Consider the following 21,492-nt stretch of genomic DNA (forward strand, 5'->3'; position numbering starts at 1 on the left):
AAGTTCCCCTTATAAAGAAAACATCTGCAGGGATAAGGGCATCCTGGGCCGCTCTAGCTCCCTCACTAGGTCCCCAGCATGGACCTCTGTGGGCTCGGATGTGGGATATGTGACCCTGGGCCCACCCCGATCTAGTCCTGGGGGTCTCCGCAGTCATGCGAGGGGCCTGGCTGGGGCTCTGATCAGTCATCAGTCATCAGTCATCTGGAGCCTCTCTGCCCTTCCCCCACAACCTGGGCTTCGCCCAAGGAAATGGAAACTCTTTCCCTGTCCCCCTCCCTCTGCAGGTGTCCAGTTCTCCTCCTTGGATCTCCTGGACCCTGGGGACCTGACCTTTTCCACCCCCTCACCCCATGGCTCAGATCTGACTCAATTTACTTAGAATTCTCCACCTCCCCTCACAATCTATCCCTAACAACTTATTTACCTTCCTCCACCTCTGCCATGAGCTGTGATTATCCTAATTCTGGCCAGGCCTCTGCCCCCAGCACAAGGTCCTCCCTAATGTCTGCATCCCCATCCAGCCCCGCTGTCCTGGGAGAGCCGCTGGGAACCCCTGAATGTAACTGAGTGGGGGGAGCCTTGGCGCCTGAGCTGCTGCCCTCAGTTCTGGCCCACCATAAGGCACAGCTCCAAGGGGCACGATTCACAGAGCTAGAAATACAATACGATTAGTGCCCCCCTGCTGGGCACCCCATGGTTGAGGTTGGGAATCTGCAGGGTGGGGCGGCTGGCTGTAGGAAACGGAAAGCAGTATATCACCTGTCCTGCTGGAAGGAGGGACTAAGTATCCCGGCGGAGGGTAGTGGGGAGGGAAGTGGAGGCAGGAAAGGCCTCCTGGAGGAAAGAGATTCAGGCTGGGCCCCGAAGAATGGCAGAAGCCTACCCAGTGGGCCTCCACTATAGATCAACTTTCACCAGGCCTTTTCTCACCTAACGGGTGGGGTGTCTGGAGGCGGGCCTCGGCCTCCTCAACAAGACAAAGTGAGTTCGTTCACCCTGGCTGCCAATTTCCAGGAGGAAAACGAGACCCAGTGAGGAGCAGCGGTGCCCCATTTGCACTGGCAATGATGACTGGCCTCAGAGTAGCATCCAAGTCTCCAGTCTATCTTGCAACTCCCTCTTGGTTTGGAGCCCAGAAGGGGCTGACCCCAGAAGCGGCTGGTCTGGCACAGCCCCTGCAGTTCCTGCGGGACACGAGAGACGGCGACACAGAGCAGCACGGCCTGGCCGCAGAGCTCCAGCTCGCCCCAAGGCAGCCCCCAGGGGCGGGGGCCGCGAGCCGGGCTCTGACGTCGGGGGCGGGGCCGGCGGCCGTGACGCGCGGAGGCGGGGTGTGCGTCTTCCAGGCCGGGGCGGCGATTCATTCAAAAGGCGCGCAGCTTGCGCGGGCGCCCGGGCGCTCACCGACACGGGCCCGGGCACTGCGTCGACCCAGGAGCTGGGCTGCTGGAGGGGGCGGCCAGGTAAGGAGGTCGCGCGGAACCCCGGTCCGGAGTCCGTTCCCCGCGGCAGGGGCCAGAGGGATGCGGAGCCGAGCGGCGCCCCCTGCCTCCCCGCGTCTCTGAGGAAGTTCGCCGGCGCGGCGGATGCCGCAGCCCGGGGCCGGCGCCCCCCCGCCCTCGCGTCTTTTCGTCTCTGAGCCCCCCTGCCCGGGGACCTGTGCGTCCTTTGGCCGCGGCTCCAGGCCCGGCTGTGCGCGGTGGGGAAGCGGCGGCGGGACTTGCAGTTTGAGGAGCGAGCGGGCCGCGGAAACGCCCCCGGCCCGGGAAACTTGGACGGCGGCACCTCAGTGCGGCTGCAGCGCGGAGCGGCCGGAGGGGGCTCTGAGCGGTGTCAGCCCGTGACTGTGGGCGACACGGCGCGTGAGGCGGCCCAGCCGGGGCGAACGTGTGGCCGGGACACTGGGCGGTGACGCCGGGCCGAGCGGGAGACACAGAGGGGCTCTGTGTGTCTGTGACAGGCAGAGTGTGTGCGTGTGATTGTGTGTGAGACACCCCGGGGTCACTGCGGGTGACTGTGACCCCCTGCCTGCTGTGAGTGAGACCCCGGGTCACTGGGGTCACCGAGTGTGTTTGTGTGTGGCCTGGGGCGTGACCAGGGCAGGGCCAGGGCCCTCGTTAACGTGGGTGAGCGTGGAATAGAGGGAGAGGGGCCCCAGGTGATTGTGAGAACCAGCCCCCAGAGCATAGCTTGCTGTGGGGTCACGTTGTGCCGTGTGCGCGCCTGCACCTCAGGGAGATGAGTACCAGGTGGGAAGGAGGGACCTCAAACACCCACTAGCAGATGGGGGGCTGGAAGGAAGGGGGCTCAAGGGAGGGGACAGCAGTCTCTCCAGGACTGTCCCCAAGAGGGCACCTCCTCAGGAGCCCAGTTTAGTGAGGGTGACTTACCCTGGCAGAAGGAGAGGCGCCAAGGCTGAGTGGCATCTCCTGGGGTGCCAAGTCTGGCAGCAGCAGAGGGCCCCTGAGGTAGCCTCAGGCTCCACCCTTCTCTGTCTTACACACACACACACAGACACAGACACACACACAGGCTCCACCCTTCTCTGTCTTACACATACACACACACACACACACACAGAGTCAATCTCTCTCTCTCTCTCTCTCTCTTTCTCTCTCTCTCTCTCTCTTTCTCTGGGAGGCCTGGCAAAGCTCTGCCCCCCGGGTAACCTGTATTTTCACTGGGCCCAGGCATAGTCTTGCTCTCAGATCCCACCCTCACCTGGCCTCAGTCTCCCTGTCTGCACACTGAGGTGCTGGGCTGTGAACAGACTGTGAATCATCACTTTGGGATCGTCTATTGTTTTTGGGTCAACTGTCTCTGTTCTCCCCTACCTCCCTCAGGCGCAAAGACTGCAGTGGGGGAGGGGGGCAGGCAGTCTGCTAGGGACAAAGTGGCTCAGGGGTTGCACCCAGGTGCTGGTGACAGGACTGACACACCTCCCCGAGCAAAGCTGAAAATTCTGAAGCACAGACATGGACTTCTCTGGCCCCGTCTCCCTTCTTCAGTCCCCTTCACAGGGGGAGAGGAGGCAGGTTCCCCGGGAGTGGCCTCTGATTTGGAGAGCTGGAACAGGGCCTCTTCACCATCTGGACTAGACCCTGAGGCCCCCTCCCCCACAAGAGGCTCTTCTAGGTTCCTGCAAAGTAGAATGGAAATTAGGAGAGGTAAAGGGACGCCTGCCGAGGGGTCTGGAAGTTCTCTCATCTGCTGTCACCCTTTGAAAACGTTGACTGCATTCTGAGTGGGGGCGAGGGTTCCAGGTGCCATGCTGAAGTTTATGGCATGCTCTCGGTGAATCCTCACAGTGGTTCTGAGATGCGGTGACTTTTCCAGAGAAGGAAACAACCTCAGAGAAGCAAAGTGACTTCCCCAAGATCACGCAGAGTCAGGTCAGTGCCGGGACTGGAATTCAGGCCTCCTACTCCTGAAGCCCTGTGAGCTGCTTGGCGAGGGCCACTTCCCTTCACAATAAGCTGCTCATGGCGCATCTGGGCTTCCTTCTCTCAACCTGGGCTGGCAACGTGGCCTTGGCAGGGGATATGCCATTGCGAGTTCTGAGTATGGTGTATATTTGCTTACACGTCTAAAACATTATGGGTGGGTAGACTATGTGACCTTTCTCCTCCTCCTCTTCCCTCCCCCTAGCTCTCAGCCCGTAGCCAGAGGTCACCAGAAAGGCCTGTCTCCTGCCTTCTAGAGCCTGTAACTGGTTTGGGTAGAGTCTGTATAGCTCTTGAGGAGTGTTTGTAGAGCTCTGATGAGTGTTGGGCGTCAGCAGCATAGCCCAGGCTCCAAGGGTGGCAGGAGAATTGGAGTCCCACTTGACCTTCACCATACCTGTGAGGACCTATACCCCTATCCAGAGTTGTTCCAAAACCACCCACATGCTGCAGGAGTTAGGGGACAGGCCGGGAGTGACCTTGAGCTTGTGCCTACACTCTCCGGGCCTCAGCCCAGAGACCCCTGCAGCTGTGTGGCTGAGAGCTGGAGCTGGGGATCCGGGTGTCCCTCTGTCCTCTCTGGAATGACTGGAGTTGTGCTTCTTGGAGCTGATCAGAATAGCTGTCTTGGTCTCTTGGGACTGAGCCTGGGTTATTTCCATCCCCAGCAGAGAGGTGGAAATAGCTCAGGGCCTAGGAACGGGAGGGTGAGGGGAAGGGTTAACCGAGAGTTAACCTCCTCTTCTGGTCCTGGCCCTGCCCTGTGCCCTGCCCAAGCCAGACTTTTCTGGGAACTTGGGTTCCCTGAATGACAGGGATGGTGGGGCCAGGCTGGGTTTCCAGTGGGGCCGCAGTTGGGATTGGTGCAACAGTTGCTGAAGGGAGGTGTCTGTTTCTGGCAGGAGGGGAAGCTTTCTGTCCCCAGCCACTGCTCACAGGGTCAGCCTCATTTTACAAGCAGGAGAGACTGAGGTTCTGAGAACTGCTGGAACTTACCCAAGGCCCCCGCCACCCTGATGCTCTGGCTGTCACCCTTCAGGCAGGAGACCTACCTTCTCTCCTGCCACATGTTCCCCAGCAGGCTGGACATGGCCCAGGACTGGGAGCAGGCCCAAGACATGCCTTCACAAAACCAGGGCACCTCTTATGTTCCAGCTCTGGCCCCTCTGCCTCCATTTCCAGTCCCAATCCCCGCTCAGTGCCAGAGTGGCCTCCCTAAGGCAACCTGTACTTTTGGCCAACAAAGTACAGTCCAGACTCATCACCCTGTCATTGAGGTTTTCTTTCCAGGACCTTTTTGAACTTTACATCTTCAGCCTTATCTCTCTCCACCAGATGCTGTGGTTGTGCTCGCCTCTCCTTCTGCTGGCTCCCCTTTCTAGAACCCTCCTGATCGTTCAGGGTACAGCCCCACCCCCACCCCCTCTCCCAGGAGCCCTCCCAGCCCAGTGTTAGTCCTTCTTCGTTGTGTGGTCCACGTGCCGCCTACCTGCCTTCTCGCTTCTAGGAATAGGTCCAGGGGTGGATCCTCGTGGGCGCCGCATGCCCAGCTGGGTGGGGCCGGCCTGGCCCTTATCCTCTCTTCTCCCATGGTCATATCTGTGTTAGCCAGGCAGGAAGGAATGGCAGCCGCTGTAGGCTGAGGGCCTACTGTGTGCCAAGATGCTCAGGGAGGTCTGTCCCTGGCGTGTGCTGGGGTTGGGGGTGAGTCCTCAAGGTCACCCCTCTGTGTAGGGGCGAGTCTGGTGCTCGCTGTGGGCTCCTCAGGCAAGGGTCTCACCCCGGGCCAGCAGAGGAGGCTCCCCGCGGAGGCCCTGCGGTGTGGCAGGCCCTGGGTGCAGGCGCTGACAGCACGCTCCCTGCTCCCCAGGCTGCTCCGGGGGGCCCAGACTCTGAGGGCAGAGGGTCCAGTCCGAGTTTGAGTCACACAGCAGCTGGTGCTCGAGCCTGGCACTCCAGTTCCCGCCCAACCCCCAGCCCCATCTCCGCCAGACCGAGCTGAGGGTTGTCTGACGACTCTGGCGTCGGTTTTCAAAGAAGGACCAGGCACCTGTAAGGGGAGCCGGGAGTGGTGGTGCTGCTGCCCAGCCCCTGGCCTGGCTGGGCAAGGCCCTCCCCTTCCTGTGGGGCAGCCTTTCTGCCAGGTAGGCAGTGAGGGTGGACCAGAGGAAGAGGAATTTTGCCGGAGAACAGCAGCAGGGCCCCCACTCAGGAGTGGGGGTGCTGGCATGTGATCCCTGGCAGAGCTTAGCACCCAGCTGGGGATGGGGTGGCCGGGAAGATGGTGGAGCCGGTGCTGCATTCTGGCTGTATGTTCAGCCCTGGGCAGGACCCTGAGGCCCATCAGCGGCCTGTCCAGGTACTGGCCTCGAAAAGAGGGTCCAGACCAGGGGAGGGACGGGCAGGACTCCAGTGTCACTGAGATCCTAACCCAGGTCTGCTTGCTGGAAGACCAGAGCTCTTTCCCAGGCCTCCCTGGGAAAGATGAGGGCTCCGTGAATTAGCTGCTCGTGTGGCCATGAACATGTGCCCTGGTTGCTTGGCACCGGAGAGAGATGGAAGGGTTTTCTGCAGCCTATAGAGTCAGGGTCTGAGTGTGTGGGTAGAGAGAGAAGGAAGGAGGGCTTCCAGAAGGAGAGACCTGACTTGGACCTCATGCCCTCACCGTGAGAAGGAGCAGCGAGCACAGGGATGGAGCCGTGCCCCGCCTCCCGGAGCACCCGCTGCCTTCCTCTTTAGACATGACCAATGATGGCGGAGGGGGCCACGAGAGGGGTGGGGAGGCTGGGAAGGCTTCCTGCAGGAGGTGGCACCTGGAGTGAGGCCTGATCGTAAGAAGAGCCCTGTTCCCTGATGAACTGTGGGTCCTCCAGCCATGCCAAGCGGTTGGCTGGACAGGCACAGTTGTCCCAAATTACAGAGGAAGCAGGCTTGGGGGTGTAGGGCTGGGTTGGGACTACTCAGCCCTCTTCTCCTTCCTCACTGTGACTTCAGTTGGTGTGGGAGCGGGTGGACACGGGCCTGTGTAATGGCTGGGAAATGGGCATCCAGGGTCCACCTGGGGAGTCCAAGACTCGTCACCCATGCTTTTGGGACTGATGTCGGGTTCCCCAAGCTCTCTTGCTTGTCCTGAGTCACTGGGTGACCTCGGTGGGATGCCGCTCTGTTCTGAGCTTGGCTCCTCCTCTGGCTTTTGTGGGCTGTTGAGAACTGGTACTCAGGAGAGGTCTGGTCAGCCCAGGCCCGGGCCAGTACTACCCACAGTGGCTCCATTTATCCCCTCAGCATCCCTGGAGACGGTGACCAGAACCCCTGTCTGCAGGGGAGAACCCTGGAGCTCAGGAAGGGTAACTGCCTGAGGTCACAGAGCTCCTAAGCAATGAGCTAGAGCTTGAACCCAGGTGTGACTGCTCTGGGCCCAGCCTCCCGTGACCTCCATCCTCAGGCTCTGCTGGTTGGGGCCTGACTGGGATTGCTGGGGGCAGGGAGTCTCTTTCCTCCAGCCCCTTGAGTCTAGAGGAGCTGGAGGACAGGGCTGGTTGGGCCTGTGGTCTCCCCTCGGTTCTTGAAGCCTCGCTCGAGTCAGCCTGGCCAGGGTGCCAGGGCAGGGCCTGTGCTGGGAGCTGCAGGCTGTCCTGGGGCAGTAGTGATTGGCACAGATGCGCGGCTGGGTGGGAGGCAGGGGCGGCCTCTCAGAGGAGAGTGCGGCAGTGGCAAGAGCTGGTGGGTGGCGGGCTGGGCTGGAGCAGGGCACGTGGGCGCAGGGGACTGCCAGGTCTGGGGCAGCCAGAGCAGGGGCTGCCCGCCTGTCCCCGCTCCTCACAGGGAGGCCTGTCTCCTTGGAGGCCAGGTGGTGACGGGGGACTGCCAGCCTCTCTGCCCTGTGGCTTCCTCATTTGTGGAGCCCGGAACCCTGTCTTGGAGGCCTGGTAAGGGAGTGGGCATGTCAGTCAGTAGGTCAGTCAGCTCAGTCGCCCAGTCGTGTCCCGACTCTTTGCGACCCCATGAACCGCAGCACGCCAGGCCTCCCTGTCCATCACCAACTCCCGGAGTTCACTCAGACTCATGTCCATCGAGTCGGTGATGCCATCCAGCCGTCTCATCCTCTGTCGTCCCCTTCTCCTGTCTTCAATCTTTCCCAGCATCAGGGTCTTCCTGGTAAGGGAATGGGCATGTAATAGGTTCTTAGTAGCAGGCAGGGGTGTCCCAGCTCTGCTTCAGGATGACTGGCTTATTTGGGCCCCCGGCTCAGCCCAGGGAGGGGGCAGGGATTGCTTCTGCACTCAGACTGGGAGGGGCGGGTGGGCCCTGTCTGGCTGTCTCAGCCCTTTTCTTATCCTCAAGGGCCAATTAACCACCCCCAGCCCCTGCCCCCACCGTGCCCTACCTCCCCACCCCACGCCCCTGAGCCTCCCAGGGACGGGCCGGGGTGCAGCTGCTGCCTGGTGGGCGCTGGGGCGGGATTGGGGGGTCTGCATGGCCTGGCTTCCTCACCCCAGGGTTGTGACCTGGGAGAGCTCGGCTGCCTGAGGCTGGGGTAGGGGTGGAGATGAGGGCGCCCTTCTCACCGAGTGGCCCCTTCATCAGTCCTGAGGACTTGGCCTCCCGGCTGGGCTCTTCTCCCCCGGGAATCCCCAGGCTTCCCACAGGTCCCAGTGCCTTTTCCTACTGGAGCTGGTGTAGACGGGGGCAGTAGGCGAGTCTGTGCTGGAAAGCTGAGAGGCCCCGCTGGGGGCTGTGCCTCCTTGCGGGGCCCTCCTGGGTGCTTCGAGATGGGCTTTCAGTTGAACTGCCCCTGTGTGCTGCCAGCTCCCTAGCCTCTGCCACTAGGTTGGCAAACCCTCAGAACATCTGTCTTATACTGGGCCCGGGGCCAGAGAGATGTGGGTACCTGGCCTCCATCTCTGCTTTACCACTCCCTGGCTGGGTGGGGTGACCCATAAGGTGACCTCCTGCAGCCTCAGTTTCCTTAGGGATGAAAGAGGCATGCTCAGCTCTGCTGTGAGGGGTGGAGGCAACCCCGGATGAGGGCCTGGCCCAAGGGAATGAGGATCTGTCCCCTTCCCTGTGAGGGCGGAGAAAGGAGACAGCGCCTAGCTGTGGGCACTGCCCTACTTCAGCCCCAGTTGCCAGGGAACCACTGGGTTCCTTGCTAACCTGGATTTCTCTGCCGATGGGAGGCCTTTGTCTTCCTGCTTGGGTGCAGCCATTGCCGAGAGAGGCCTGTGTCCAGCTGTGTTTCCAGGCAAGCCCAGCCTCTGGAGGCTGCAGGAGGTCCACAGGCCATAAAGCCACTGTCGGAAACAAATACCTGTCTCCCACCCCCTGCTCCAGGTGGGAACCGCCTCCCGCCTCCGTCTCGCCAGCCCTGCCCCACTTGGCCGGCAGCCCAGCAGGCCTCTGAGACAGGAGTCTTTCCATGCCTTTCGCTCCCCTGCTCACCCTTCAAGGCTCCAGTAGGCCCCGAGGGCGGGGGGTGGAAACAAAGGCTTCTCAGCTCCAGCCTAGACTTGGTGGGACCTGGGCTCCGCCCACCAACCTTTCCTCTCCCTTCCTGCCCCCCCACCCCCCGAGATGGTCAGTGTATCTAAAGGAGCACCTCCTGTGTACCAGGCTCTGTGCCAAGCATTGTGCATGAGTGTAAGAGAATCTCATTTGTACCTCGCGCATCAGGTGTGTGCCATAACCCCCTCCACAGTGTACACCGGAGACAGGCGTGGTGAGTGCTTACTGAGAGCTTGTTCTGTGTCAGGTTCTGTGCTGAGTATTTTTTAAGAGGATTGATTGATTTATTAGTTTTTGGCTGTGCTGGGTCTTTGTTGCTGCACGCGGGCTTTCTCTAGTTGTGGGGAGCGGGGGCTGCTCTTCACTGTGGGGTGCGGGCTTGTTGCGGTAGCCTGTCCCGTTGTAGCCTGTTCAGTAGCTGTGGTGCTGGGCTCGGTACTTGCGGATAGCTGGCTCTTGAGCCCCAGCTCAGTGGTTGTGGCACACGGGCTTGGTTGCTTCGAGGCGTGTGGCATCTTCCCGGACCAGGATTGAACCCGTGTCCCCTGCAAGAGTGTTGGCGCGCAGACTCTTAACTACTGGGAAGCCCCTGGGAAGCCCTGTGCTGAGTGTTTAATGTGAATTCTCTCTCGTCCTCACAACAGCCCTCTGAGAGATGGGGAGCGGGGGTGGGGTCCACAGCGGCAGAGCCAGTGAAGAGCAGAGCAGGAAGGCTGGCTCTCCCCGAGTTAGGCAGGGGGTTCAGATCTGGCTTCAGTGCCCCTGACCCCAGCCCCACCCGCTGGGCCCCATAGCCTACGGCCTGCGCTCTGGCCCTCTTGACCCTGGGAGAAGCTGGGCCCGCTCCTGAGCACCCCTTCTGATCCCCTGGTTTGGCGCATGCCTCTTCGGGTGCTGGGTGCCGGGCACGGGGGTGGGGGCAGCGTGGCAGTGGGGAAGGGGCTGGGTAAACAGGACGGTCACACCCAGGGCGACACACCCAGGGCACAGGTCGGTGGTAGTCGGGGGCTTCCAAGGGGAAGCAGCTTCCGGCGAAGCTCTGAAGGGCGGGTGCCGGGTGATGGGAGAGGGTTCTGGGCAGAGGAAGCAGCAGGTCCCAGTGCCAGGGAGAGAAGGCAGCTCAGAGTGGCTGGCGCTGTGGGGAGGCACGGGCCCAGCCCTCGGTGTTGAGACACCTAGGCTGCAGCTCGGCTGCACTGGAGGCCACTGCAGGGCGGGCTGGGGGTGCGGGGAGCCGTCGGAGGAGCCTCCTGGAGGCGGTGACCCCGTGAGCTTCAATTCTGGGAAAGGGGAAGCTGCTGAGGCCTGAGGAGGCTGGGTGGGAACACAGCTTCCTCTTTCTCTGGGGCCTGCAGGGCTACGCCACGCTGGGGCTCTGGCACCTCCTGCGAGGGGCCCTGGTCGCAGCTTTCCTCCTGGGCTTGCTTCCAGGGAATTTCTGGTCCTAATTGTTTGGGCCTTTTTAGGAGGGTGGGGACGGGCCATGTGTGAGGAACCCTTCCCCCGCGAGCCCCCAATATCCCCATGTTTCATGGAGGCCTCCTGCTCTAGACGCTGGCTGGGGGAAGATTTTGTGGTGAACGAGACAGACATCCCTGCCCTTGCTGCTGTCTGGTCGGGGGGCAGACAGTAAGCAAGCAAGCAAACAAATAATTGCAAACCCTGGCGGGAGGCACAGAAGAAAAGAGAGGAGGCAGTCACAGGACCCACGGCAGGCTACCTCATCTAACCTCGTGACAGCTGTGCTCTGGGGGCGCACAGCTCCCACTTACAGGTGAGACTGAGCCCCACTGAGGTGAAGCAGGGGCTCAGGTCCCCTGGGGAGCTGGGGACTGTGGGAACAGGTGCCAGGCTGGCTTTCTGGGAGGAGTGGCCTCTAAGCTAACTTCCTTCTGTGCCCCCGGGGCCCCGAGGGTGGTTCTGCTCTGCCAGGAACCCTGGGGCCAAAGAGGACCACAGTACCAGCTGCCACCCTTTTCAGGGCCTCCGTCTCTGACAGCCCTCCCCCAGGAAGCCCTCGGGAGGTGCCCCGAGGTGCTGGGCTTTGGAACGTCCCTGATTGCCCTGCCTACAGGAAGGCAGGGGCAGGGGGTGGAGGCTTCACCCACCGCCCCCCCTCCGCCCACCCAGCCAAGGGCTTGATGGGGACTTGCTCTCCAGTCAGGGTTCCAGGGCTCCCAGCATAGGTGCTGGAGGCCTGGTGGGGAGAAGGCTCAGAGGGCAGCCAGAGCCGCAGGTGTCCGCATGTGCAGGGGCTTCTGGGTGGCGGCCAGCAGCTGCCTGACTGGACAGGTCTGCCGGGGGCTCAGGCTGAGTGTGGGGGCCCGGGGAGCTGCTAGTAAGCAGAGACTCGGGCGGTCAGACTGGAGTAAGTGCTGGTTTGGGGTAATTAGAAGGCGCGTAATTAGAAGGCGTCAGGCGCGAGGCGGCGAGTGTCTGTGAATGTGCCAGAGGGGGCCCTCACTGGCTGTGAGTCTGGGCCCTTGGACCCCACTTTCCTCCTGGAAGTCTCGAGCGCAGAGCTCCCCGTCCATCTGGAGGTCAGCAGCTGCACAGCCCCTGCCTGCGGGCACAGGTCACCCAGCAGGTGCCAGTCACGGGCTGGGACTTGGGTCGGGGTGGAGGCACCTCTTCTCCGTGGCCAACCAGCCTCTTACTTTCCAAGCCTGCCCCAGCCCTCTGGGCCCACCCTGGGAATCCGGAGGGGCGCTGGGGCTGGACAGGGCTGTGGGGCTGGCATTGAGACCTTGGGACTCGGGGTCGGCTGTGGGTGAGCTCCGTGACGAACAAAGGAGGGAGCCATGGCGAGATGGGCTGAGTGGGAGCGGGGCCTGGGAAGGGGAGGGACACGTGTCCCCGCGCTGGAGGAGGCGCCAGTGGAGGCTGGGTCAGAGGATGCCCCCCGTCAGGCGCTGACGGCCAGGGTGCGGCGTTCACTCTGCTCCGTGGCCGGACCTTCTGTCCTGGGTTTTCCCTTGAGCTGGCCTTGGGCCGAGAGCCCCCGCCAGTGACCTGGAGAGTCCCGAGGTTGGTGTAATTCAAACCCCCGGTCCCACGAGGTCCGTGCCAGGCCAGGCCCACAGCGCGGCCGGGTCGGTTTCCTCTGCCTCCCCCTTCGTGTGGGAAGTCCCGGCCTCTCATAGGCTGATGGGCTCTCCTGTGACCTGGGCTTTACCGCGGGCAGTGCTCCTTCTGCCAGGCTGCCCATCAGACTCTGAGGCTCCAGGCGGGGCCCCTCCAGGCTCTGGGCTTGGCTGCTTGCTGCCCCGCGGGGGTCACCGGCTGCCCGAGACGCTCTCTCTCTCTCCCTCCCGAGCCTGGAGCACAGCCTCCTCGGGGGCCGTCACGGGACTCCCTGGCTCTGCCACTGTCCCTTTTGTCGTCTAAGCCAAATCCTCCTCCCTGCTTTTCAGCCTTGTCTGCCAGCTGGAGACTTTTCTCCCGGCGCAGCCAGTGCCCGTCACGCTCTGTGCCCTCGTGTGCCACGCTTGGTGTCTTAGCCCTTCCCTCCGCCCAGCACGGTTGATCTGGTGGTCGTAGGTCTTCCTGGGGTGTGAGCTCCCTGAGGACAGGGGCGGTGTCTGTCTTGTTCGTACCCTTGCCCATGCTGAGGGCGGTGTCCAGCGCACAGGAGCCGCCTGGGAGAAGACGGAAGGCTTGAGTGCGGCTGCCGCGGCCACCCCCTCCCCACAGGTCTGCCCAGGGCTCTGAGGGGCAGGCCCGGCGCTCTGGAGAAGCCGGCCCAGTGTGGACGGTGGGCCCGCGGAAGGAGGGGCTGTGGTGGGGTTGGGCTGGGGGAGGCCACACACAGGCGCTTTGGGGGGAAGAACATCTAGAGGGGCCTCCGGTTGTGTTGGGCTTTGAAGTGTGGCGGAGCAGGGCTTCCTTGGAACAGAAACAGCAAGAGTGAAGGCAGGCAAGCGGAGAGGCGGGCGTGCTTGTGGCCCCCGGAGTTCTGAGAGGCGGGAGCCCTGAGAGCTGGGGATGAGAGCGGAGAGGCTGGGCGTGGGGGTGCTGCCAGCCTGCTCGTTCCTCCCACCTGGCCCCAAGCTGTCAGTCCCTTCCTCTCACACTTCCCTGCTTGGCCTGGGGTAGCTGCCTGTTCATGGATGAGGCCGGAAGCCCTGCTCCCCTGGGAAGCCTCCCAAGCCTGTGCTGCCCTGCGAGGCTGCCCCAGCCTTCTCCTGCCCAGCACCATCTCCCTACCTTCCCTCCCGTCCAGCCCCATCCGGGAACACACGCCAGGAGGACAGCGGCCGCCTCTGTTCCATCTCCACCTGCTGGGGCCTGAGGATGAAGCTGAGCCCGCCGCCCTGGCCCCTGTCCTGTCTCCTCGTGGTGAGTGGGGATGGGACTGGGGGAGGTGTGTCCTGAGCCCTCAGGAGCCTCGTGCCGAGGTGGGTGCTGAGGTCGGTTACGCAGCCCTTCCTTTGAGGAGCAGAGACAGTCTGGCCCGCTCCTCTCCTGGTGCCCCTGGCCTCCCAGTGCTTGGCACGAGCTGGAACCAGGTCTGGAGCCTGAGGAGGTCCCTCACGCCCCTCATGTGACATTCCCTCTGCCTGTTAGGGCAGCTGGCTCGACTCTGCACCTGTCCCAAGCTGGGGCCCCATCAGAGGATTGGAGGAGGGGGATTCACGGTAGATAGTTCACACCTGGAATGGGAAAAGAGGGCGCTCCAAGAGGAATGGGTGGGATACAAATTGAGAAGATCCTTCCCTTGGGACCTGTCATGCCCTCTGTGGGTGCCAGGCTGTGAATGAGCCAGCCTTGCATGGCAGGGAGGTCATGGAGGAGGATATGGTCCCAGAGCCTTGACCAAGGGCCCAGAAGCACCCCTGTAGCCCCGGCCCCAGGGATGGTGAAATGAGGCTGGTTAATGACATTCTCAGCTGTGATGTGGGGGCCAAGGCAGCAAGCAGGAAGTGGGGCGGAACTTGAGAGAGGAATTCGGAAGAATGTCCTCCTCATCGTCCAGGATAGCTCAAAGGGTGTGACTCAAAGACCCGAGGGTTCGAGAGCCTGACCTGGCCCTGTCGGGGTCTTTCTGGCACTTTCCAGAAGCAGATGTGTTCCCTTCTCCCCTGGGCAGTGGCAATGCATCAGGGCTGAGGCAGGCAGATTGGACTTGGGGCACAAGGGATTGCGTCTTGAGGGTGCCCCCGAAGCCTGGGGCGGCCCCATAACCGGAGGCCCCTGTGCCTGGGGCAGCGGACAGCGGGCCCGGCGCTGCCATGCCCCGGTGCTTCCTGCCCTGAGTGTGTCCTGCCCTGTGCCAGGGGCGGCGGGCAGCGGGTCAGTGGGCCCGGCGCCGCCTTCCCTGGTGCTTTCTGCCCTGAGTGTGTCCTGCCCTATGCCCTTCTAGCTGCTGCCCTGGCCTCTGGCCACTGCTACGTCGACAGCCCCTCGGCAGTGCCCACCCGGGCAGGAGCCCAATGTGGTGAGCTCGCCCTGCCCATCGGCCTCTCCTGGGAAGACTGTCGAGGGCTGGGGCAGGGACTCAGGCCTGGCTTCTGGCTCTGTTCTCACTCTTTCCCTCCTGCAGGAACCGGGGCGGGGCACATTATGTAGGTCCTGCCCCCCAGGCACCTTTTCGGCTTCCTGGGGCTCTCGGCCGTGCCAGCCCCACTCACACTGCAGCTCTCGAGGGAGGCTGGAGGCCCAGGAGGGCACAGCAACGCAAGACGCACTATGTGGAGACTGCCAGCCTGGGTAAGCCATGGGGTAGAGCGAGGGGGCTCATGACCAGGTGGCCAGGACTTGAGATCCAGGGGTCCCAGCCTCACTCGCCCCTGAGTGGGTCCCAGACTTCCCATCTGTGGTTGGAGTGGGTCGGGACCGGTGAGGGTGCCTGTGGGGAAGGTCCAGCCTCTCTGAGGATGGCCTTTGGGCTTCAGTAACATCTTCCCTCCCTGCAGGTGGTTTTCCCCTGCAGAGGCCCCGGGTGTTCCCTGCCAGCCGTGCGCCCGGACCCCCCTGGGTGGCCGCAGCTGTCACGGTGAGTTCAGACAGGGGCTAGGACTGGTGGGGGTGTGTGGGAAGGGTTCTGGCGAGCTTGAGCCTGAGGGCCCCTCTGCGTCCATCTGGGGCAGTGGGATCCTCACTCCCCTAGCCCAGGCTATCCAGCGGGACGTGGCCACTTGGTCCGCTGGCTGTCTCTTCTCTCTCCATCTCCGAGGGGCAGAGATTGTCCAGCAGGTGCTGTCACAGCTGGGGACTCACGTCCCAACCTGTCTCCTGTCCTTCCTTCTCCCCCTCAAAGTGACCCACATGGACGAGTGTGAGCATACACGCTCACATGCATGCACCTCCTCTCACCCGTGGAGTTGGTCACTTTCTGAGGAGACTAACCCGTGGGCCAGGCTTGTGGAGAGGCAGGATCTGGTGTCCCTGTGTACACCATTGCCTTTTGTTTACCCCTCTGGCCTAGATGGGGGGCTCAGGGTCTAGCCATCCTGATGGTCAAGTGGCCAAAAAGGAAGGGGCTGAGCTGGCCTTGGCTTCCCCAGTGTGGTGGACGGTGGGTGGCTGTGGACCTGTCAGTGCCACAAACCCTACCCCTGCCCCATGGCTCAGCCCTGGGCCTCGCTGAGTGTCTCCCTCTCTGCCTCTGTCCTGCCTCCATCCTCTGTGGTGCTCAGAACGGGGGCAACGGGTCCGACGTGGCGTGGAGGTGGCCGCAGGGGCCGGCAGTGCAGGGGAGACGTGGCAGCCTGGGAACAGCACGAGGGCGGGCAGCCCCGAGGAGACAGCTGCCCAGTACGCGGTGATCGCCATCGTGCCCATCTTCTGTCTCATGGGGCTGCTGGGCATCCTGGTGTGTAACCTGCTCAAGCGGAAGGGCTACCATTGCACGGCCCAGAAGGAGGTCGGGCCTGGCCCCGGAGGCGGAGGCAGTGGTGAGCCCACGCGAGGGTCGAGTGGGGAGGCCAGAGGGCCTGTGTTGGCCCAGCCTAGCTCAGCTTAGGGTCACCTGAGGGGCTCTACTTGGCCTGGAAGGGTGATCAGGAGAGCTTCCTGGAGATGTAGCACATTGGCAAACTGATAAAGTGGAAGGAAGGCTGAGATGGCCCAAGGTGGCAGCTGGGGCAGAACAGGCAGAGAGGAGGTCAAGGGGTTGCAGCGGGATTCCCTCCCAGCTGGAGGAGTGTGGACCCCTTTGGGGCTGCTGTTGTGTGTGTAGTTCAAAGGTTAGACTGCTTCTGGGGTACTCAGGGTGACCTCTGGCCTCTGGCCTGAAGGGCTGGCAGGGTACCTGACCTGGACAGGCACCATGAGAGGCTCTGGTTTCAGCTCCAGGCTGTGGTTTGAGTTACAAGCCCTGGAACCAGAGAGAAAGATGTTCCTCCTGCCCTTCCCCTAGGGCCCTGGGGCCCTTTTCTTTTTTCCCTCCCCCCGCCCCACGCTGTCCCCTGAGAGCCAGCAGGGCAGGGCCTCTGCTTGCATACAGTTCTGTTCACAGAACATAGTGGCCAAGTCAAGACTGAATGGTGCCTCCCATGCCAGTCCCCTTTCCAGCCCCTGACTCTGCAGGGCCAGGATGGGGACAGGACGGGAACTTTGGGCAGGCCATTCAGCCTGGAACCGCACTTGTTTTCCTAGCCTAGGACTCCCTTTAACTGGCTGGCTGCTGCCTGGGCGCAAGTCCTAGGACTCTGCTGCTGGCCCAGGACTGATTGTTTGGCCCATTCTCGTGCCCTTGAGGTCTGGGCCCTTGGTTAGTTACGAAGAAGACAGGGCGGAGTGACAGGCCCAAAGACAGAGTGTGACAGGCAGTGTGTTGGGGCTGGCGGGGGTTCTGGGCGGAGAGCCCGCCCACAGCTCCTGTAGGCTGAGGAGAGGGCAGGCCCTGGGAGAGGCTGGCCCCCATCCCATACACTGTGCAGGATGGTGGAGTTCAGAGGGCCCTGAAACCGCTCAGCACCTGGGGCTGCCGGAGCGGTGGCGCTGAGCAGTGACGGTGGTAACAGCTCAGGGCCAGAGCTGAGGCCCTAGGCGCGCACACCCAGGCCTGGGGCGCCCTCTGCTGCCAAGTCCTGGCGTAGCCGGCGAGCAGGAGAGGGTCCCACCCGCTTCTTCCCTGGAATCCTGGTGGTTCTCTCTCTCCTCCAGGGACCAGCCCTGCCTGCCGGCCTGAGGACACCAGTGAGGACACCATCGGGGTCTTGGTGCGCCTGATCACAGAGAAGAAAGGTGAGGAGGGAGGTCTGGCCCCATCCCCGCGCCAAGCGGTGCTCTGCCCCTCCCCGCCGGCGCGCCTCGGGCAGCCTGGCCCTCTGACCGGTGTGGCTGGCGGTGCTGCCCTTTCTTGCTCGGTGAGCTGGGGAGGAAAAGGCACACAGCCGGGGCTGGGGAGGGGTGAGTGGGCAGGGGTTGGTGTGGGGGCGGGCCCTCCCTGGCTGCCCAGAGCCAGGTGCTGAGAGCAGCTGCCCACAGAGAATGCCGCGGCGCTGGAGGAGCTGCTGAAGGAGTACCACAGCCGACAGCTGGTGCAGACCGGCCACCGGCCTCTGCCCAGGTGAGCGGGCAGGCGGGCCCCCGACCGCAGGTACTCGGCCTGCCTCTGGGGACTCGCCCCTGGGGTGCGTTTCCCCTCCTGTCACTGCGGGGTCTCCTGGGCCTGCCCCACCCTGTGACCCTCCCGCCTGTGTTCTCCACAGGCTGTCGCCGGGCCCCCCCAGCATGCCGCACGTCTGCCCGCATCGCCAGCACCTCCACACCGTGCAGGGCCCGGCTTCACTCTCGGGCCCCTGCTGCTCCCGTTGTAGCCAGAAGAAGTGGCCCGAGGTGCTGCTGTCCCCTGAGGCCGCAGCTGCCACCACTCCTGCTCCCAGACTCCTGCCCAACCCAGCCAGGACCCCCAAGGCTGGACGCCAGGGCGAGATCACCATCCTGTCTGTGGGCAGGTGAGGGGGGCACAGACCACAGGTGACCCCCTGATGGCTGTCGGGGAGGCAGGGCTGTTGGTCGATCCGTGAGCAGCAGGTTTGGTGGCAACCCCACCCTTCCTGGTCTCAGTGGGCCTCTCTTTGCAGTGGGGGTGGCCAGGGTCCTTGCCCCGATAACACCTGAGCCCCCAAGACACCTAAGAGCCTGGCCACACATGGCCTAGAGGTGGGAGCCCGGCAGTGGGTGGGCAGACATGGGAGGGCTCAGGCTCTGATCCAGGAACTTGCTGTGCGACCCTGGCGGGTGCTGCGCTCTCCATGCCTGGGGATCCCCCTCTAACGGGGGAAGGTGGCACCACTGCTCCTCACAGGTTCCGTGTGGCCCGAATTCCCGAGCAGCGCGTGAGTTCAGTGGGCTCCGAGGTGAAGACCATCATGGAGGCTGGGCCCTCAGGGAGTGAGCTCCCCAACTCCCCACGACCTGGCCTCCCCAGTGAGCAGCGGGCACTTCTAGGAAGTGGTGGAAGCCACACTAAGTGGCCGAAGCCCCCAGCAGAGAACAAGGCCGAGGTGAGGACCCGAGTGGGAAGGTGTCTTGTCAGCACCTGGGCCACTTTCATGGCGGACAAGGCAAGGGTGGAAGTCCAGAGGGCACTGGGCAGGGGCTGCTTTCTTGGAGCCAGAAGCCCCGACAGCTCTGACCCCTCACCCCTGTCCCCCAGGAGAACCGCTATGTGGTCCGGCTAAGTGAGAGCAACCTGGTCATCTGAGGGGCTGTCCCATCTGAGGACCCTGCAGCCCTGCCCTGAGCAGTTCCGAAGCCTTCCTGGAGAAGGTGGAGCTGCAGCTGGGCCCATGAGGATCCAGAAACGCCAGCAGACAAAACCGCCAAGGCCTGGAGGTGGGAGTGTCCACCCTGGTGAGGAGACAGGCAGGCCGGCCGGCGGGTGCTGTGTGCAAGAGCAGGTGGAAGGCTCCCCGTCCCTGCCACCCATTTCCCTCCCCGCAGGTCCCTGAGCCTGTGCCCTGCCCTGACCTCTGCTCCACCGGGCGGCTAGGCCTTGTGGTGGGGAAGGGCCCTCTGCCTGGCACCCCTGGCCCCACCCTTGCCTCTGTAGGGGGACCGCTCCGTTCTTTTCTGACAGGTCCTATAAAGGACCTGGGCTGGGAGCTGAGTTCTGGGTTTTCATCTGGGGCAAGCCCCTGGCCATTACTGGGTCCCAGTTTTTTTGACTGTGAAGTGGGGGTGGCAGCGTCGCGGCGCACAGGGCCTTCCCGCCTCGCAGGCTCTGGGCTGGGTTGTGGGGGTGGAGAGCTCGACTCCACGCCGCCCCTCCCACTAGTAGCTTTATCTGACCCAGTTTTTGCTGCTTCAGGGCTTCCACCTTCAAGTCTCCCCTGGGGCTGCCTGAAAGTGGCTCTGCATACATAAGGGGCCTAATGCATGTGCCTGCCCCTGCCCCTGCTGTTTTTATTGAAACTGAAGAAACAGACTTGCCCTGGGCAGGACTGTGGTACAGAGCCCCAGCCACCCCCAAGATCTCAGGCGCTTCAGAGGGAAAGTGGTGTGTGTGACGGGGCTGGGAAGGGGCCTCTGGCCTCGGTGGTTTGTGTCCCTGCGGTGTTGGTGTCTGTCCCCTGGCCTGGGCAGTGCAGGCGACTGCCCCGCCTCCGTCTCCACGCTGGCTCAGCAGTCTCGTTATTTATGTGGGGCTGTGCAGGCACGGGCCCACGGCTGTCCCCGTGTCTCTTATTTATTGAAACTTGGCTGTTGTCCGTCCTTGTGTCTCCATACCCATCCATTTGTTGAATAAAAATGTGGGAAGTAGTGTCAGGAGGAGCTTCTGTCCTTGCACCTCCTCCCAGGTTGCCCGCCCACTGCATAGTTCTGTCAGGCCCTGTGTGGGGGACATGCCATCCCTCCCCTGGCAGTGTCTGCTGTTTGGCAGGTGGGGCACCAGGTGAAGTGGGGCCAGAGGTGGCCTCGCAGGTCATCTGGCCTTATCTTCCCTTGGGTAAGGAAGAGCTGCAGTCCAACCACAGGTATAGGCTTCAGGGAGAGGGGGTTTTTAGTTAATCCCAGGTTCTTTTGGTGTTTGGTATTGTTTTAAAAGATGGAAGGGGACATATTTAAACACTAATGGCAAAGAGGCTCAAGGAGAGGCTGAAGAACCAAGAAGTGATGCCTGGTGGAACCTGGGGTGGGGGTGGAAGGGGACACCCTGGGAAGGCTCAGGCTTGCTACACCTGGGAGATGGCAGTGGGCACACTGGGCATATGCCTGAAGCCTGACTTCACATGGGGCAGAAGCCATGGCGGGGCCCGGCCTGGCAACTGAGGGACAACTCCTGCCCTGAGGGGAGGCTGGGCAGATTCGAGTGGAGATTCAACCTCTCCCTTTCTCTCACCTCTCTAGAGCACAGGCTTCTCTGCAGCTTCTCAGGTGGGCAGGAAAGGGAGGGCACCTCTGAGGATCCAGGGCACAAAGCATCACCTGGCTCTCAAGAGGGGAGGGAAGGATACAGGCTGGACATCATGAGGAATTTTCTGGAACATCAGAGGTTCAGCATCATCTAGAGCTCCAGAGTCTAGAACAGTGTTGTAGGGGACCAACGGGCACCAGGGCACCCATGTTCCCTGGGGCCACTGTGGTGCTGTTGCTGTCCCTACTTGCCGGGGTGTGGTAGACTTGGCTGCCCCAAGCCAACCAACCCCACTTCACCGAGGGCCTGGACGACACACTGAGATGAGGACGAGATCGTGCCCTGGGTGAAAGGGGAGGCTGACCCTCCCACCCTCTGGCCTCTGTTCCCAGAGGGAAGCTGGACTCTGGTCTCTGGGATGAGGCACATACAGATGGCAGTGAGGGTGGAGACTGAGGCTGGGTCTGAGCTTCCAAGGTGAGGTAATGGACACCCGTTGGCCCTTGGGGTAATAAGCACTGGTCGCCTCCAGACCATGCCTACCACCCCAATTTCCTGCTTGCTGGAAGGTAAGAAAAAGGAATGGCTCTGGCCCCAGTCTCTTCACTTGATCCTTGGGGATACTGAAGCCACCTCCCAAAAGAGGGAGATGAGCTGAGGACCAGCTAGGGGTGTGTCTGATGCAGCTGACCCTAAGGACCCCCCTCTCACCTGGAAGCTTTCCTGGCTCTAAAGCCTACTCTTGAGCTGAAGGTAGGCCGAGGCTGCTGGCAGGGGTGGGAGCTGGAGGACAAGATGGGGCCCTTGGTGGCCACTGAGGACAGTTCTGAGCTTGACCTCTTCTCACTCCGCCGCCCCTCCTCCACGGGCTAGAATGGTGTCCCCCTCCCACCTGCTCCTGGGGTCAACCCTGCCACTGACCTGGAGCCGAGTCCCTGAACAAAGTCCCCTTCCTCTCAAGGAGGAACTGCTGTGACAGAGCCCGGGAATATGGTCCCCGACAGAGCTTTCTGCCCCCGTAGGGGAGGGAGGTTCTGTGGAGGCCTGGGGTACAGTCTGGCGGAGAGGGCTCCAGAGTGTTAGTTACAGCTAGGCCACTTAGCCTCTTTGGGCCTCAAGGATTCTCCGCAGTTGAGGAAGCTGAATACTTGGGAGGCTGGCAGGGCGTGGACGGTGGGAGCCAGGCCCTAGGAGGGAACAGTTCGTGCAATGACCAGGGAGGGAAATCAAGGC

At 62.5% G+C, this 21,492-nt stretch overlaps 1 protein-coding gene across 7 annotated transcripts; it reads left to right on the forward strand.

The window, feature by feature from the left end:
• Positions 1 to 1,369: 1,369 nt before the first annotated feature.
• On the forward strand, positions 1,370 to 19,670 carry RELT (RELT TNF receptor). 7 transcript variants are annotated; one of them, XM_027979523.2, is made up of 11 exons: positions 1,370 to 1,466; positions 13,174 to 13,289; positions 14,314 to 14,388; positions 14,494 to 14,660; positions 14,867 to 14,946; positions 15,590 to 15,847; positions 17,061 to 17,141; positions 17,385 to 17,466; positions 17,609 to 17,854; positions 18,208 to 18,406; positions 18,559 to 19,670. In XM_027979523.2, the coding sequence occupies exons 2-11, from the start codon at positions 13,245 to 13,247 to the stop codon at positions 18,604 to 18,606; spliced, it is 1,281 nt and encodes a 426-aa protein (XP_027835324.1). In that variant the 5' UTR covers positions 1,370 to 1,466; positions 13,174 to 13,244; the 3' UTR covers positions 18,607 to 19,670. The 7 variants fall into 7 exon arrangements, with proteins under 7 accessions (XP_027835324.1, XP_042088668.1, XP_042088672.1 ...); XM_042232734.2 differs by having other exon boundaries at positions 1,398 to 9,165; XM_027979522.2 differs by lacking the exon at positions 1,370 to 1,466 and adding an exon at positions 10,286 to 10,725.
• Positions 19,671 to 21,492: the final 1,822 nt, after the last annotated feature.

The sequence above is a fragment of the Ovis aries genome, chromosome 15 (genome assembly GCF_016772045.2).
Source record: "Ovis aries strain OAR_USU_Benz2616 breed Rambouillet chromosome 15, ARS-UI_Ramb_v3.0, whole genome shotgun sequence".
Lineage (NCBI taxonomy): Eukaryota > Metazoa > Chordata > Mammalia > Artiodactyla > Bovidae > Ovis > Ovis aries.

Coding starts and splice junctions, on each gene's coding strand:
- RELT (XM_042232734.2), top strand. CDS start 9,021: ATGGTCAGTGTATCTAAAGGAGCACCTCCTGTGTACCAGGCTCTGTGC. Junction 9,166..13,173: donor GTACACCGGAGACAGGCGTG/GTGAGTGCTTAC, acceptor CCTCCCGTCCAG/CCCCATCCGGGAACACACGC. Junction 14,389..14,493: donor CCGGGCAGGAGCCCAATGTG/GTGAGCTCGCCC, acceptor TCCCTCCTGCAG/GAACCGGGGCGGGGCACATT.